Source organism: Electrophorus electricus, chromosome 21, assembly GCF_041902795.1.
Source record: "Electrophorus electricus isolate QZ-2024a chromosome 21, ASM4190279v1, whole genome shotgun sequence".
NCBI classification, from domain to species: domain Eukaryota; kingdom Metazoa; phylum Chordata; class Actinopteri; order Gymnotiformes; family Gymnotidae; genus Electrophorus; species Electrophorus electricus.
Genome location: NC_137517.1, coordinates 14,602,113 through 14,620,000, shown reverse-complemented (window position 1 = coordinate 14,620,000; position 17,888 = coordinate 14,602,113). Strand labels below are relative to the sequence as shown.

Genomic DNA, 17,888 nt, shown 5'->3' with positions numbered 1-17,888 from the left:
GCTAATTAATAAACAAGATGGGTTGCCTAATCTAATTCTGTAAGATTGTAATTACCATGATAACAAATAGCAAACTAGCAATCAAAGCGGACCATGTAGATGAGTTTTGAAATTCAGATCACTGTCCACATGTAATCCTGACATTTTCATTGGCACTGCAACAATCTGGAATATGTCCTGTATTACTCGCCAGGACTCAGATTATTTCACAGTTCAGCTCCATCTGGAACTGCCAACAGAATGAACAAGCTGAGTAAGATGCTTCTGTGGGTTGTTTGTCCTCGGTAACCAGTTGCTACTGTCAGTTACCTTAAGACTAATTTCTTAGCTGACGATTTGAGACTAATTACTACTGGCTGAACTGAACAAATCAGACGTGTCTCTGCTAAAGGGAAACTTCAGTGCAAATGTATGTGATGAACAACATTAAGACAGATGCAGACAGAATGAGTGCTTAAATCAGAAAAAAAGAGGTTCTAGAATTAATGTTTCCACTTTTTTCTAACTCCATTTCAACCTCTTCTCCCAGGAAAAAGCCCATTACTTTTACTGGGTCCAGATTTTTAACCAAATCACTAGATGGGTGTTAACAAAGATGTGAATTAATCAAACTAGAATCCAAGTCATTAATATTGATTTCCTTTGTCTCTGGCTAGAGGGATTCGGATTTCTACCAAGGCATGTTCTGAGTTTATTCATAATAAAAGAAATAAAAACGGTTATACATTTCCTCTAATAATTTGATACCATGAAGCATGGTAGATCTGATTTCCATAGGACACTAACATTGTCAACATACTAATTCACCTGAGGACATCCATGATTAAGACTCAGGAGGTCACAAATTAAAGATGAGAAACAGGATGAGTTTATAAGGCGAGATAATTCAGGTAACACAAATCGCATTATGATGCACTTCTGAGTCGCTATGCATATAGATCTAAACTTCTCAGCGCTAAAATATCCCACATATAAACACTTTGCTTCAGTTTGATATGGTGTGTCTTGTGACAGTCACAGGGTGGCACTGTCATAGCCAAACCATCCTTTTTCAACCTGTATTTTAAAATGATCTTGGGATCACTTTAATATACACTGACAGCTTTGTCATCCAGATAAGGTGAGTTTTGCAAACAGGTTTTTTTAACGGCATTGGACAAGTTCCGAGAGGCAGGGTATGCACACATTCCCCTCTTGTGACTATTACTGCTAAGTCCAGGAGAAGAGGGCAGGAAGCCATGTGATGGGGTCATGTGTCCTTGCAGAAGTCATAAACCTTCCTTTTGTTTTAAAACCTTAATCCTGTTAATTACTGGTGCAGCTTGGACTTACTGGAGGTGGGCGTGATCTGCACATGATGGCTTGGTCATCCCATGGGATGTTGTAAGCTCAGAAGGACTGTCCAAACTCCACTACATGACTAACACTCTGACACCAAAAACACAAACTGAATTGCTATCCCTTTCTCTGACACACACACAGTCGTTTTGTTAGGCACAAACCCTCAGGCATCTGTCTCTTTTTTTCAGAAACATACTAACATCTCTCTCATTCTCTACCTCTCTTGCTCACACACAATATTGTGACTCTCTTACACATGCACTGTCACTCTATCTACATGCACACATTCACTCATACATAGACATTGCTAATTGTTATATTCACCTCTTAGTTTTTCAAACTCACACACACCTCTCTCTTACTCTCTCTCACCCACATTATCTCTCTCATACAAACCTGCTATATTGTTCTCTCCCTCACACACCCACCCATTTGCCTTTTTCAGACACATGTTGCCATTGTGCTAAACACACACGCGCACACATTTCAGTTTTCTTGAAGCTCGTGTCCTCTACGAGAGGCTGGGAGCTTGAGGGTCCTGTGTAGTATCCTAGCTGTTCCCAGGACTGCACTCTTCTGAACGGAGATCCCTAATGTTCCTGGGATCTGTTGGAGCCAATCTCCCATTTTGGGATTCAAAGCCCATGGTGCTCTGATTACCACAGGAACTACTATTGCCTTCACCTTCTATATTGCTTCCAGCACTTCTCTCTCCCACGGCATCTCTCGAGCAGTACCGGCCGTAACCACGAGTGCCCTTCAGTGCGATGCTACTCGGATCCAAGAGATTTTCGTTTGCTTCCATCGCTGTGGAAAATAAAGAGCATATCAGCTCGACATCGCGTCTCCCTTCCTCTGTGCCGCCAGCTTCACACCTTATTTAAAGAACCTCCTGCATTTGCATTCTGCCTCTTGCCTCGTCCCTACTAAAACATTACAGAATGCTTCGACTATCTATGGATCCAGCAGAGGTTCAAGACAGACTGGCCCAACAAGAAGTTGTCAGACTACCTGAGGCAGTTCCGAGACCTTCGCAGGTGGCTCTTACCTCAGCTGCTGTGGTTCCTTCACCGTCTCCCGCGGCCGCTCATTGCATCCCTGTTGCCGTTCCTGAATGGTTTGACGGCTTTCCTGATCGGTACAGGAACTTCCTCATGCAGTGTTCCATGTACGTCTCCCGTTATGCCATGCAGTTTGTCACCGAAGCGGACCGCATCCAATTCGTATCGTCACTGTTGACTGGTGAGGCAGGAGCGTGGGGAACCGCCCTATGGGACAGCCAGGACCCAGCGTTGGTCAGAGACGGGATTCTACAATCTTTTCAAGGTTGTGTTCGATCATCCTGCTGGTGGGAGAGATGCATGGCTGGAGTGAAACAGCACTGAAAACCGTGTTTCGTTACGGGCTCTCCTTCTCCAAAACAGACACGACAGGGAAACATGGATGCCAGGAGGGTGGCCAGTTGACATCCTGGACCATGTCCAGGCCTGGAGCTTGTCCAGCTCCTTGTACTTGTGACCTTTTCTTGGACATCTGTTGGATATGGATGCCTCCTTTTCCCCATATGCTTTTCTTGGGCGGCCAGAGCTGTTAATCTTTGCTTGGTAGTCTCCAAGGCCTCAGATATGGGCAGCTTGTTATGCATCTCAGGTATCAAAATAGGCTACCGCTCCTTGATCAAGTATCTGAAGTATCATTGTTGCTGTGGCATATATAAGCTGGTTGGACTCACTGATGGTCACAGTAATGATCGTTTGTAGTGCTGCATTCACATCTTTTCAGCAGCTCTTCAGGTACTTCACTTGGTATTGGTAGTTTGCTACGACTAGAGTTAAGCTTGGTGCAAGGACTCATTGGGTCTTGGTGTGACCTGTTGTCTTGGCTCACTCTTCTCATAGCTTTTGTGGTGTTACTTGCAGATGTTGGAACACAGAGCTACTAGTTTCAGTGATGGTCTAGATGTTGGGTCGAAGCAACCATGGTTCCCACATCCACTGCATATACCCTCTCACACTGAGGTTTCTTGTATAGTAGCATTACAACAATCCTCTATTCTCTACTCTCATACATTAGTGTATTTGGTTTAGTAACTTGTTGTTGTTGTTGTTGTTGTTGTTGTTGTTTTTATCAGTTTAGTACATTAGATGGGGCCAGTATTACAAAAACTGCCATCCTGGGGTTTTCTTGTGCAACGGTGTTGAGTGTATACTGAGAATGATGTGGTCGAGGAAGAACATCCAGTGAAAGGGGATCCTACAGGTGTGAGAGGAGGACATCAAGAACAGTTCTGATAGTTCTGCTGGTACTCCAACTAACAAGTCTAAATACACAGCTGGTCACTGCATAGCATGAATAGGCTATAATGGTAAATGAACAGTTCAGATGTCATAGCTGTCTAAGGGAAACGGAATAATCAAGTGGGTTAAAAAGCACAAATTGCATCACTGAGCAGTAGAAAGGCATTGATGTTGGAGCATGCTGATGGGAAGGTCAGAATTTGGCACAATCAGCATGTGGTTCTAAAGGCCAAAGAAGCTCCCAATTTCTACTAAACGGGTTTAGTAGAATATTGAACTCACCTGTGTACTTAAGCCCGTCTCAAACATTAGGACACTGCCAAGTATTGCCTTTAGAATCCTATGCATACCGTGTGTTCTTTTGGATTCTATTTCTGTGTACTGAACCTTGACTTAGTGATTCCTGTTTCTGATTTTTGCCTGCCCTTTTGGAATTCTGCTGCCTGGATTATTGGATGGTCTTTATGGTTTTGACACGGACTGTTTCCTACTTTCGAGTTGCTCCTTTTTTGTGACCGTTTCCACTACCTTGTTGTGTGTTTTATCAGAGCGTCTGCTTTTTGCCTGGCCCTTAACAGTGTACATCAATTCATTCCATATATATTGGTATTCATTTTATCGGTGTTTATTCCATATATATTGAGAGAGAAACTGTTAACAGAATAGCTACAAGTTAATGTTCAATGCTTTCATTGTAGATTTCCGAGTTCAACATTGTCAACTTCAACAGTCGAATATCACTCAGGTGAGTTCTACAATATGATGTTTTAATTGTTTCATGATTTCTTACCCTGGAATTATTCAACTGCTTACTTGTGTCTTGTCAGTATAAGGGTCCCTTTAATTTTATTAGCCTTGAAGCCACATTTTTCTTAGATGGATGATTGGTCGGTCTGTGTAACTGTATATCTAAGCTGGGGGGCCACTGTAGGAACAGTTGTTGAATTTTAATGTTATTTAATTCATTGTAAAATTCAAGTTTAAACATATTTTCACAGTCATAAATATGAATGAAAGAAATAACTATTTTGCTATAAACCTACACTATGGTGGTAGTGGTAATTCAGTGGTTAAGGTACTTGACTAGTAATCAGCAGTTCAAGCCCCACTGCCGGGTTGCTGTTGGCCCCCTGAGCCATTAACCATTTGGGGTTATTAACCATTAACCCTCAATTGCTCAATCATAATTGCAAGTTGCTTTGAATAAAAATGTCAGCTACCTGTCAAACGGAATTGGGAATTGAAAAGTGGGCCACTTTGTGAGTTTTTTCTTGATTGGGCTTTGAATGAACAAATAAACTGAGGGAGAAAAGAAATGGGGTTGAGGAAACAACGGAAATAAATGAAATGAACAAAACAAAAGGGTAAGAATTGAAATCAGAGGGGAAGAACTGCATAAGACATGACAATTTAGAGATTGTGCTAACTTGGTTACGACTGACCTGCACAAAGATCTAACGGCACTATTAGAAACTTGCCTGAGAGGGAAGGATACTCTTATTTCTATTGTTATATAGACAAATGAGGGGAGGAACTATTAACCTGGACAGAATTCTCTAGGAAATGCAACTCGCTAGAGACACCCCGCGACAGCATGCCAATGGAAAATTCAGCTCTTGCTTCCGGTCCGAGGGACAGACAAAACCAAGGTCATGCGGGTGAATCGTCAAACCAAGGTGCAGATAACTATTGGGCAGCAAACGGTGGAGGACATCAAGTTCACATATCTCGGCAGCATAGTATCCAATAATGACGGCAGCTCAGAAGCGGACGTTCGATGTAGGATCGGAAAGGCGGCGGCTGTGTTCCAGCGTCTATGCCGCATCTGGTCCTCAACAACAATCAATACAGGAATCAAAATGCGTCTGTACTCCACAATCGTCATCCCAACCGCCATTTACGCCAGTGAATCCTGGAGGAACACAAAGAGGATCGCCCAGAAACTAAACGTTTTCCATCAATGGTGCCTCCGCCGAATATTGGGCATCTCGTATAAGGACAGAATTACCAATGAGGAAGTTCTTCAATGGAGTGGATTGCGGAAGCTGGAAGAAATCGTCACCGAACGCAGAATGCGCCTCGCTGGTCATCTCCTACGTCTTCCAGACAAACGCATCTCAAAGGCAGCTGTACACTGGACACCGACAGGAGGAAAGCGAAAGCAAGGCCGACCCAAAACCACCTGGAGATCAACCTTCATCACCGACCTAAAAACTACTGACATACGCTCATTGGCCAAAGCCAGAGACGCTGCAGCCGATAGGACCCGTTGGAGAGCGCTTGTTGCCCAATGCACCAAGGAGTGCGGGAGGAACTAAAGCTGCCCGCAAAGAGGGTCAAATTTTGGTGTAGCCCAAGTCAGTTGAAAATTACACCTGATCCCGAACCTTTTCTGCACCATCAGTGACCCCAAAAGAGGTGGGAAAAAAAGAAGTGGTGGAGAGCAAATTACATGAGTTAAGACAGACTAACAGGACAGTACTTCTCGCAAGAGGTTCCAGCTTCACCTTTTCTGGTTACAACACAAGCACAGTACACGCAGATCCCCTTGCATGCGGTGGGTCGTACCACGTGACTTTTGGGCGAGGAGCAGTCTGTGACAGTAGTGATGTTTGGTTAGGAGATGTCTTTTACACTATAACGGGTGGGATCAGTTACACTGAAATACCTACTGCGAAGGTATTTCTAGATGTAGTGTTGATGTCCTTACAAGCAATATAAAGCACACAATTATATATATTAAAGCAGTTACATTTTCATCAAGATCTGGCATAATCAAATGAATCACTTGACGGCATCAAATATTCTTAAAATGCAATGCAAAGTACATGCTTACCAATTTTTAGCCAACTACATGCAACCGTTCACCAGAAATCCCATGCTGTATGCACTGTTTTTTTGGTTAATTTCCACAACAGTCATGCCTGTCCTTTATAAATGACCTATTAAACATGCTTCTTGTATACATTAACTAACTTCAGATTTTGTCATAAATTCAATTACCATCAAATCAGCTGGAAAGATTTAACATTTTTAAATAGTATATAGAATGTTCTTTATTTTCTTGCTCAAATCTTTGTACAAAAACATGTTCCTAACACAAAATATGCAAGCCTTTAGCTACCACAGAATTACTCATTTAGCAGTGTTCGTTAGAACATGTTTGAAAGAACACCCCCCTTTTTTAATTGCATAGTTGCTGTTGGGCCATAAAGAGCTATTTTTTTGAGTGATACTCATTCACTGTTAGCCTACCCATTGGTACTATCAAGGCACTTAGCCCCCGTTTTAAGGTTATTTTTGAACTACTGATGCTGAGGCAGTAACTGCCATTGCTGCTGCTATGACCACTAGGAGGTATGGAGATTGTGCTCGGCACACTGGGTCTAGCTTAGATGAAAGGATGCAACAGGGTGTAACTTCCCTCCATGCTCTTGTAACAGAACTGAAGCTATACATTTTTTTTTTCTTGAAGTCAACAGTGTATCAAATTCGGTATTGACAGAACAGATAATGAAACTAATAGTTGTTTAATCTCGGTTAATCATATGCTTCATCTGTCCATCTAATATGCAGCTGCCATTAGGCTGGAATATATATATATATATCAGATTCATTAATAGTTGTACTTGCTCTGCATGGTTTGGTATCCGTTGTTTGCAGAAATTAATTAGTCCTAGAAATTGCACCGTTTGCCTCTTAGTTACTCAGAATGGTGTATGCAATATGCCATTTTTCTCATGTCTTCCAGTTTTGTCCCTTGACTAATGCTGTAACAAATATTTTGGGGCCATGACACTAAAGGATTGGCCTCCTACAGACACCAATCTACACTTGTGGATGGAAAGGAGACCTACATCAGAGGACCAAAGTGTACGGAGGGGGCACTAAGGGTGTAAGAGTTGAGCTAGATAGGGAGGTGCAAGACCATGCAGAGCTTTGAAAGTAAGGAGGAGGATGTTGAACTGAATGTGCTCAGGGACAGGGAGCCATTGTAGCTGATGCAGACTAGGGGTGATGTGGGTTAATTTCCATATATTAAGGAGGATTCTTGCAGCTGAGTTTTGGACATATTGGAGTGGATAGTGTTGTTAGGGATGCCAACGAAGACAGTTACAGTAGTCAAGATGGGAGGTGATGAAGACCTGAACCAGGGTCTCAGTGTCGTGTATGGACAGCATGGACCTAAACCTAGCAATATTGCAGAGGTGAAAAAAAGGCATCTTTGACCAGTCAAAGGAGTCAAAAAGTACACCAAAGGTTACTAACCGTGGATGAGGAACTGATCAAAACACTGTCCAGATTTAATTTTAAATTGAAGAAATTTGAGATTTTGGACTTCGTGCCAATAAGTAGAAATTTAGTTTTAAGAAGTTTATGCTTATCCACTGCTTGAGATATAACAGGAGGTAGTAAGGTAGTGTTAGCCTTGGCGCTAAAATAAATCAGTGTGTCATCTGCATAACAGTGGAAATGAAGACCATGCCTGTGGATAATCTGACCAAGGGGTAGCATATAGATAATGAACAGGAGAGGGCCAAGGACAGAACTATGGGGAACACCTTGAGTTACAGTAGCGGTGTGCGATTTGTGTTGACCTAAAACAACAATTGGTTCTCATCTCAAATAAAACACTTCAAGAACTGTATTACTAAGGCCAATGGTTTAGAGGCAGGCAATGAGTATGTTATGTTAATTGTGTCAAATGTGGCACTTAAACTTTTCTACATTGACTATACCAAGCCAGGGCACACAACTTTATGTTCCATTTATATGTAAAGTTAACACAGGATAAAGCACTAACAGCATTGCTGAAAATTAAGAAGGCCAGCCAAAGAGAAGTGATTTATTAAATTTTTTTTCCCCACACAGCCATCTGCTCTCTTTCCAACTGAACTCACGCGCACAATATACGTGACCATAAAGAATAGCTAGGTATCTATTAAAGACACAGTATAACTGTCTGTTACAACTTGACTCCTAAGTAGTTTTTTAAGGTTTTTTTTTTTCTGCCTTTGCATTTCTTTGAGTGACTATGAAAATGTGTGTTACGTGAATGACACATCATGTGCTGTTTGTGCCTACATAAGAAGTAAATTGGATAAATTGCCAAGCAAAAATGTTATGCTTGCTAAAGAGCATTCTGTTTCTCACACTCAAGTCTGAGCGAGCCGGCTAGCTATCAAATACCTTCGCTAAACGTACAACAGTTTGTCACGTCTACAGACCTGAGCGTTCCCCCTTATCATGGCAACCTAGTCACGTCCGGGTTTTCGTTTGTCTCCATGGTTCCCTGTCTGATTCCCTTTCACTCCAGCTGTTTGTCGTTGAGCCTTGATTAGTGTGTCTACTTAAACCCTGTATCTCTTGCTTCTTATTTGTCGGTCATTGTTTGTTTATTCCTTGTCTCTGGTTAGATCTCGTTTGTCCGCGAGCATGTGTTTAGTTCTCTCCCGTTTAATCCCGCTTCTCATTCCTCGCCCCACGTTCATGTTTTCTCCCCGCGCGCTCTGTTTGTTGTTTTACTTGTCTAGTTCCTCTTGTTTGTCTATTTTAGTCTTTGTTCTAGTTGGTATTGTTAGTCTGTCTGTTAATAAACACATTTCATTATTATATTATGGCTTCCCTGGTTAATTCATTCTTACATAACATCCCGCGCGTCGGCACTTTGCAAGTGTATTCGCTCTCCACCCATCCCGTGTTACAGTTTGTGTCTTTAGGTTCTTCTAATGGTATAACTGCTGTCAAACTAAAGTCTATTGTAATGTTAGACGTGGTTCAGTATCACTGTGATCTTAAAAAGAAAACACATTTAGATCGGACTCCTATTACATTGACTACATCTAGGTTTTCCTGCAGTTATTATGCAGGTTTTCACTTTGAAGTATTGACACGGAGCTACCATTCCATCAGCACCCATGCAAGAGGTCAGTCTGGCGTGTGACCTTCAGAATTGTAATGCTGTTGGCCCGAGTGCCACAGGGCGCGGGGAAGGACGTTTATTAATATTAAATGTTGACAACATGGGTGGTACTCACATAAGACATCTACGGTGAACATGACTACACATTAACACTGAGAAAAGAACCCATTAAGGGCGAGTACACAGACTAACATTACGACTACAGCGATGTTTACATATATCGACTTTAACACATAAGTAGCGACATAGTTGCAATGACCAACAAGGGTGCACACACTGAGAGGGGTTTAAATAGACAAACCAATACATAACATTAAACCCTGTGCACATGTGTGCAATCCCAGGGGGCGTGGTTACAAAACAGTACACACACACGAATCCCCCTGCATGCAGCTGGCCGTACCACGTGACTTGTAGGGGCGGAGCGTTCCGTGACAAGAATGATGTGCAGCGGTAACCTCACCAGTCGGATCTTGATGGTACATTTCAAAAACCAAAAATGACGCACCCCATGTTGCTGAGGTCACAAACTGGGGAGGTTTGATTGCCTGCCTTCAGCATCCCAAAACTCTGAGTCATGAAGAAAAGAATGGACTGAATCACAATGGGAATTCATTGACCAGAAAGAAAAATGTCTTTGTTGCTTTACTTTATTTTCCTAAATGCACCTATATAAAAAGAATAGAACTGACAAATCAGTGACAATAAAAGGTCCCAGCCTTTTTGATTGATTTGCTGCGTCTATATTTATTGACAAGTCAGCAAGCTTACATAAAGAGAGAAATTGGTCAGAATGCAATTTAGTTTTCCAGACCATTGCAATGTAATTTGTTGATGGATACAAGAACTGTTTGATGCACTATAAAACATCTAAGACACATGTAAGATGCATCAGATCTGATTTTGGATGAATTAATAAAGTTGTATTTCCGTAATTGAATTAACCAGTCTTAACTACACTTGTTTATGCATGTCTGCTTCTGTTTTTTTGTTTGTTTCAAGCAGAAACAAAGCATCCTGGAAAGATGGACATGGAGCATGTGGGTAGAACATGTATGTGCATGTGTTAAATATTTAGTTCTTCTTCTAGATGTTCATTGTAAATGTATTGCTCTGTTTTCCACCTCCACAGCAATTTACACATCTTGAACTTTTCATTCCTGAAGAGACTGAAAAGGGTTCAGAAATCAAGGGCAGTAATTCATACAGGTATGTGCCTGCTTCTGTTATTGTGTTCTTCATTGAACTAAAAAGAAAGTTACTGTAACATTTTCATTGTCTTCTGTCCTGTAGGTTCATGTGCCCTCATGCTGGTCAGTTCCAGTGCAAATTGACCAATCTTGTGTTTAAGATGGAAGGAAAAGGGGAAGTGATGTATAGAATCGTTTCCTGGGATACCCATCCTATGGACGGCTTGGCTCATATGCAGCCGATAGGACCCCTGTATGATATTAACTGCATCCAAGGTTTAGTCAGTCATCTCTATCTCCCACACTGTGAGATTATGTATGGTAAGTTCATTTCTGATTTGTAAAATTATACATATTGCCAAGTGGTACTGTGCAAAAAAGAATGGAGGCCTTTTTTTAAATTATTTTTTAACTTAATTTATTTCATGGGTGCCCCCCTCTGCACGGCTCTCCCCTATGTCAGTAGTAGTTTCATCGTGATATGGTACACTTACTGTACAGTGCACCGGTCTATGTGCAATGCGTTCAGTTTGAGCAGCAACAGTGATAATGTTGGCCATGTGCAACCTTTTCACGGTCTCTGCTAGATACATTTGTTTATGAAGGCAAATCAACTTCTGTCCTGCTTGTTTGTGTTTTGCAGAGGAAAGTAAGGTTCATCTGGCAGTGGCACATTTTACTGCTGACAGTGTAGAGCTCATACAGCCACTTCAAGTGACAAACACACATGTGATCATAGACATCCAAGGCTTCTCCCTCTTTGGCCTTTTATTGAATAAAATGTTTGGTTCGTCTTGCATCAATGCTCAAGTGCTACTATTCTACAAAGAAATGACTGACAGGGGAAGAAGAAAAAAACTGCACATACATTTGCTGCCAATGATTGTATCTGTTGATGAGGTAATCTGACAACTTAATTCATACTAATTTTAAAACGAATGATACAAAATGATTGTGTTTGTCAGCATTGTATTTGACTGACTGCAGTTCCTCTAGAGTATTTATTTCAGGGCCTACTTGAAATTCAACAGAAATATATTGTTTAGTCTTACATAAAAACACATACAAGTACCATCTCAACTCTCAATACCAGTATTATTGCCTTAAAGGTGGCGAATCGACAAAATGACTTCAGAAACATTACAACCAGCTCCAAATGCCAGCTGATTCCTGGTAGAAAATACAGACCAAAATGTGAACATAAATTTCAGCCTCAGGTAAATCAAAGCCTACTCCATAATACTAAAATAGTTACTATTAAAACATCAGCCATCTGCAGTAAGTTGACCAATGTTGACACTTCATTTTATTCAACTGACATTGCACTTCCTTAGGATGAAACGTTTGACCGTAACTGTGGTCCCAATTATCATCCCACATTTGAAGTGTTTCTTGAGGCTGAGGTTGAAGAAATCACAATAGGTCTTTTGGATAAAGAAGGCAAGGAGGTGTGGGAACCACGTCTGGTAGTTCTTACAGGTAACTGGAACTGTGGAACGCACATCAATTTTATTATCATTCCTACTAACCAGAGAGGTGCTACCTTGGAAGTACAACAAAGTGCCAAGACTTTTCTGGGCTTTCAGACTTTGCTTAGCATATTTTCCTGGTAGTTTGTGCTCCAAAATGCCCAATTATGTATAATGTGCAAATTCTCAAGATTTCAATTGGTCTTTGGGCTTTTTTGTGGACAGCAGTACTAGTATTCTGAGTGAATATTCTGACTGGAATGCATTTTGTTGTGATATAACACCACCTATAGTCTGTTTGAAATAGCAAAATATAAATTATTGACCAACTTTCATGTCTGTAAAACTTACAGTTTGGTCTGCCCAGTTAATTTTAGGGAATGAACATTGGCTAGTAGGTCTACACGGTTCATTCTCTGAACAGAAATTGGAGAATAGGATTACATCCATCCATTCACCAATAGCATGCCCAAATGTTGGCCAAATTTTGTGAAACTTGACAGGCTTCTAGAAAGTCCATCCCTGAACAGACCATTATGACAGTCCAAGGGTAGCATTTTCCATAAATATAAGTCCATAATGCTTTCTTAGGTGTAGCATGTCTTTTCGTTTTTCTAATAAATTTTGATTTCATATTTCTAATCACCTAGCACTGATACATAAATACATAGAGAATTGCTCTTTAGTATTTATCCTGCTGAGTCAGTTCTAGCACTGATTCCCATATTCCAAAACATGATTTTTTTGTCATAAATGTACCAAAATATGGAATGAAAACTTGTCATGAAAATTGTGTGTAGTTAGTTTCATGAACAACTGCTTCAAATAATGCAGTGTAAAAAATGTTTCACATATACAGTACTTTCCCAAAATAAAAAAAGAGCTTAGCATTTTTAGAAAAAGTCTACATGTTTTAGTGTAACGGTGAGCGGTAAGGAGGCGGACGCATGTGCGGAGAAGAGCGAACTTTAATGGGGCAAATCTAGAATCAGAGTCGTTAAAGCAGTCCAGGGTCAAAGAGCCGACACTGAAAGCATGGGGATACATGAGACAAGGGCTAGGATACACGAGTAACTAAACACAAAGTGACGAAAACTAAACACACGGAAGCACACAGGTTAAGCAGGCTATAACAGAGACTAGGGAACACGAAGGCTAGGATAACACAAAGACATGGAGTACAAAGTACAACCATTAGAATAAACATACCCAACCATCAATGAACAGCAAAATCACAGGGATCAAGACGGGGTTTAAATACATGAACTTAACGACGCGAAACGAGGGACAGGTGTGGAAAATTAAACTACAGAATAGAACTAAGGTACACAAGACAGGGAGGAACACGGAAGCTGGGGGGGACTGATCATGACATTTAGTTCTCCAAGATCTTCTGTGATTCCATTTGTAAGAGAACATGGTGCTGTAATTATTATTCTCAGGAGTAAGAACAAAAGCTGAAAGCTTGTCTTTTGCACAAGACTGAACATGGGTTTGACTGAACGTTATCCTCTGTGTCTTCTTCTTTCTGCCTAACGTTACATCTTTTCACTCTCATGTGAACCCAGATCAGACTCGACCAGCTGATACCATTAGAGACACGAGTGTCACAGGCCAGACAACCACAGCCCAGAGTAGCCCAGGCCAGACCATCACAACTCCGACTGACACAGACCAGACCATCAAAGCTCAGTCTGGAAGCTTCGTCAATGCACAGGCTGTAAGTGGCAATGTGTTTACTGGTCCAGTTAACTTTTAATACATTTTACCTCTTGCTGTAACACAAGCTTATGTTACTGCATGAGGGTTACCTGCTAAGTATTCGATTTGGTAACCTTTTTCCTGGTAATATTCATACCAGAAGACAGTCTGTTATTATAAACAACCTGGGAAGATGGAGAATACTGTTGCGTGGGGAGTGTTTTATTAACATGGTCACAGTGTCACTAATTATTAAAGCACCGCTCTGATACCACCACCTTAAGGAGAATTTCCAGCTTGCTACCCATGAGTGAATGAGTGAGCATGAGCGTGAGTTACAATCTAATTTCATGATGTGCTTCGCATCTACAAAAGTAATGAAGGGCTCAACAAACACAAAACAAACTGAACAGACAAAAGGAAAAATGAGAACTAAACACAGAACTGGCAGTCATACAATACGTAGTGTACAATTAAACAATTCACTGTTTATAAACTCTGCCATGATGAAAGAGGAATAAGCACTAGATGTTGATTCTCAGGGGATTTGGAGTAACAAGGATGAACCCATGAACTGCATATACAGAATGATTCATTCCTATGGTTGTTCTTTCCTGTAAATAATGTACACTTCTCTATAAATACTATTGTTTTTTTTTAAATCTTGGAATATGCTTTTTACTATTATATGGAGCACAATAATAAACATGTTTATCCATTCTTACGTTTTTGTTTGTTTGCAGTAACAGTCAGCAGTAACAACAATGTTTGAGGAAACAGGAAGCAGATTTACGTCATAGCTGTTTTAATTCAGAAGTTGTTCAGTCTGGGAGCACCAGATGTGTGGTGGTGGTGATTTAGATGATTAATTAGCAGGAGAGGTGTGACGTTTGCGGCACAGAAGAAGTGAGAGATGGGCTTGTAACAAAGTGCTCTTTATTTTCCGTTGTCCTAGCGATGGAAACACTCTAACACAAAAAAAACTCTTGAGTCGGCGCAGTGATCGGATGAGACTGGCGTCTTAGGTCCTCTAATGTGCAGCCCCGATTCTTGGGATCTGGGGATTTAAATAGGCAGATCATGATTACACACAGGTGAGTATCAGTATGCCGGCGATCGGGAGCAGGGCAGGTAAGGGGTGTGAGCCAGCCAACCAACCGTGACGAGAGGTAGAGTGATGTAACGCAGTTCTAGGCGTGACAAACGCAACAAACCCTGCATACATCTGGTATTACCAAAAGCCACAACTATTTATGTTATTACCTATTTGTTATTGTTGGGCTCAATAAACGTTACATCACAATCACAACTGTCTTTTGCCTATTTAATACTGTAACGTTTACATCATCTTAGTTTTGAAAAAATGTACTTTTGCTTGTTTTTATTTAATTGAGTGGTATTGACACTGGTAAAATATGGAGTTGGAGATGCATGGAGTTGGAGGTACAGGCGCACACAAAAGTGTTAAAAACTAACAAATTAACATAACCATGGCAAGCCAACTGAATGGCAGAGACAGCTGAGAGCCAATAGCCTTTTCTGGTACAGAACCATGTACTTACTCATAGGTAATCTGACCAATTAGAATCAATATGCAAATTATGGAAAACCATATGTGCAGCTAAACAGCTAAAATGTTCAGAGAAAATCTGCCTCCTTTAGTACTGATTATGTATTATATCCAAATACATTTGTTATTTCCCTGTTTTCTTGTTTTACATGTTTTGTGTTAGGCATTGTTTTGCATTTGATAGATTACTGTTTGGCTGGTTTGGTTGCAAAAATAGTATTGATTATGCTACTATTTATTCATTCATACATCAACCTTGCCAGATGTTCTCCTCATAAACCTTCATTGCTTGATGTATTAGGTACAGGTGTGTATATAGGTGAGGCTCTAAATGGGGCTATTACCAATCAAGGACAGCTACTCAGCCAATATCAGCATTTACTTGAGGGCTTCGTGCAATCTATGTACACAATTGCCAAACAGATGTCTGAACTCAGGCAGTGTATGAGAGAGTTCACTTCCTGGCTACAACTAATGGATATGACTCCCCAGTTCACCCCACCACCAGCCTCCATTGCTGCACCTCTCAGCACTCAAGCAGCTGTTCCTGTAATGGGGCTCAAACCCAGATGATGACACCAACAGTCTTCTAGGTAAGCTGTCATGCTTTAATGATGGTGGGCTCGTGTGCAAAACAGTTAAATCTTAGAACAGGCAAAACGAGAGGAAAAACTAAACACCATGCCGAGCGTGGAAAAAGGGAGAACAAAGGACGCCGCAGGAAGAATGACGACCCCAATGCACTGGGGAAAACCAAACTAAAACTTCCCAAACAAAACCAGAAAACGGGGAGGAATTTTAATGGCTAAGGGGAGCCTCGGGAGAGAGACAGACTCGAGAGGGGGAAACTGGAGAAGGGAGAGGATGTGTAAAAAGACTGCAGAGGTGCAGAGCAGAAGTGAGGTGTTGTGTAAGGGCTCGCAAACCGCAATACCCGAAGTTACCAGCTAGGAGCTTGGCTCAAAACTTTAGCAAAGACCCAGCACTGAGTGACTGGGTCACTGGACTTGTATACATCTAGCCCAGGTGTTGGACATCAAGCCTGATTAGTAGTGTGCCTGACTCGAGGCCTCCCTCGGGTGGCCGGAGGGGGCCTTGACCTGGTGCCAACCCTTACAGTTCCCGTGAATAAACCTGAGAAATATGACGGCTCCCCAGACGAGTGTAGGGGTTTCCTTTTATAATGCACCTTGTATTTTAATGGCGTCCCACCCTGTTCCAGCCAAGCCAAGATTGCTTTTCTTATCTCCCGTCTATCGGATAAAGCACTAGATTGGGCTACTGCCGTATTTGAGAAAGTAGAGACGGAATCCTACGAAGATTTCATCGCTCAATTTAAAGCGGTTTTCGATCACCCACATGAGGGAGAGCCTGCGGTGAAATGCTCAAGGCAACCGATCTGTAGCTGACGTGAATTCCTTACTGTTGCCGCTGGTAGTGGGTGGCTCTGCGTGTCACCTTCCGTAAAGGTCTTAATACAGAGGTATTGCATGAGCTTGCTTGCCGGGATGACGAACTCAACTTAGATCAGCTTATTGCTCTAGCCATCCAACTTACCATTTCATTAAGGAATGAAGACTGCATTGAGCCAGCAGTAATCGCTCTACCTACCCCATTTCAAGAAAAAGAGCAGAGCCTAGACAGGAGGATTCTATGGAAACTATGCAATGTGATTCCTCTCACTTGACCGAGGAGGAAAGCAGGTGCCGGTCCCAGGATGGACACATTCTCAGGGGATGTTGTCTCAAGCCCAACAGATATATGTCTCAAACCCGTAGAGTGATCATGAACACCACACCAAACACCAAGGTAGTAAAATTTAACCATGAAAATGATGGTAGCCAAGTCAAAAACACAACCATGTGTAACAAAGGAAACGTATACAGCCACGTGGATCCTGCTGCTACCTGACGGAGGGTGGTGGTGGTGGGGGGGGGATTGTCACAAAATTATACCATCTTATACATTCTCAGAAGAGCAGATAATATGTGCAGGTTAAAGGTTTTTTTTTTTTTTTTTTTTTTTTAATGAAATAGTGCAGATAAAATATCCACACAATTTACACTACAAACTGCTGCTAACAAGGTCAAGACATAAGAAACAAGGCATAAAATATTCCCAGAAACCTTTGTCTTGCCATCTGAAATAGTAATATAAACCAAAAATGCACATCCACATTTTATTGTGGATTTTATTTATTTACTTACTATTTGTTTACTAGCATTTCATAGAACCACCCTGCACAGCTGGACATGAATAACTTGCTGTGCTTTTGATATGCAGTAGAAACTATTAATTTTCTTATTTTCATTAAGAAAAGCATTAATATTTTATTTGAAATTGTACACAGCACAATGATCATTCATGATTCACATTGAAGTAGACACTCGGGCCAAG

General features: G+C 41.3%; 1 protein-coding gene across 6 annotated transcripts in view; it reads left to right on the top strand.

The window, feature by feature from the left end:
* Window positions 1–15,974, top strand: part of LOC113567664 (uncharacterized) — a 33,649-nt gene extending 17,675 nt beyond the window's left edge. For 3 of the 6 annotated variants that reach the window (XM_081704062.1, XM_081704063.1, XM_081704061.1), the window contains 9 exons: window positions 4,337–4,383; window positions 10,564–10,601; window positions 10,694–10,770; window positions 10,855–11,072; window positions 11,395–11,651; window positions 11,861–11,968; window positions 12,086–12,230; window positions 13,789–13,940; window positions 14,877–15,974. In XM_081704062.1, the coding sequence (XP_081560188.1) occupies window positions 4,337–4,383; window positions 10,564–10,601; window positions 10,694–10,770; window positions 10,855–11,072; window positions 11,395–11,651; window positions 11,861–11,968; window positions 12,086–12,230; window positions 13,789–13,940; window positions 14,877–14,924 (1,090 nt within the window). In that variant the 3' untranslated portion in view covers window positions 14,925–15,974. Of the gene's footprint in view, window positions 1–4,336; window positions 4,384–10,563; window positions 10,602–10,693; window positions 10,771–10,854; window positions 11,073–11,394; window positions 11,652–11,860; window positions 11,969–12,085; window positions 12,231–13,788; window positions 13,941–14,876 lie in introns of those variants that run through there. The other 3 variants (XM_035521446.2, XR_014119014.1, XR_014119013.1) reach the window with 3 other exon arrangements.
* The last annotated feature ends 1,914 nt before the right edge of the window (window positions 15,975–17,888 follow it).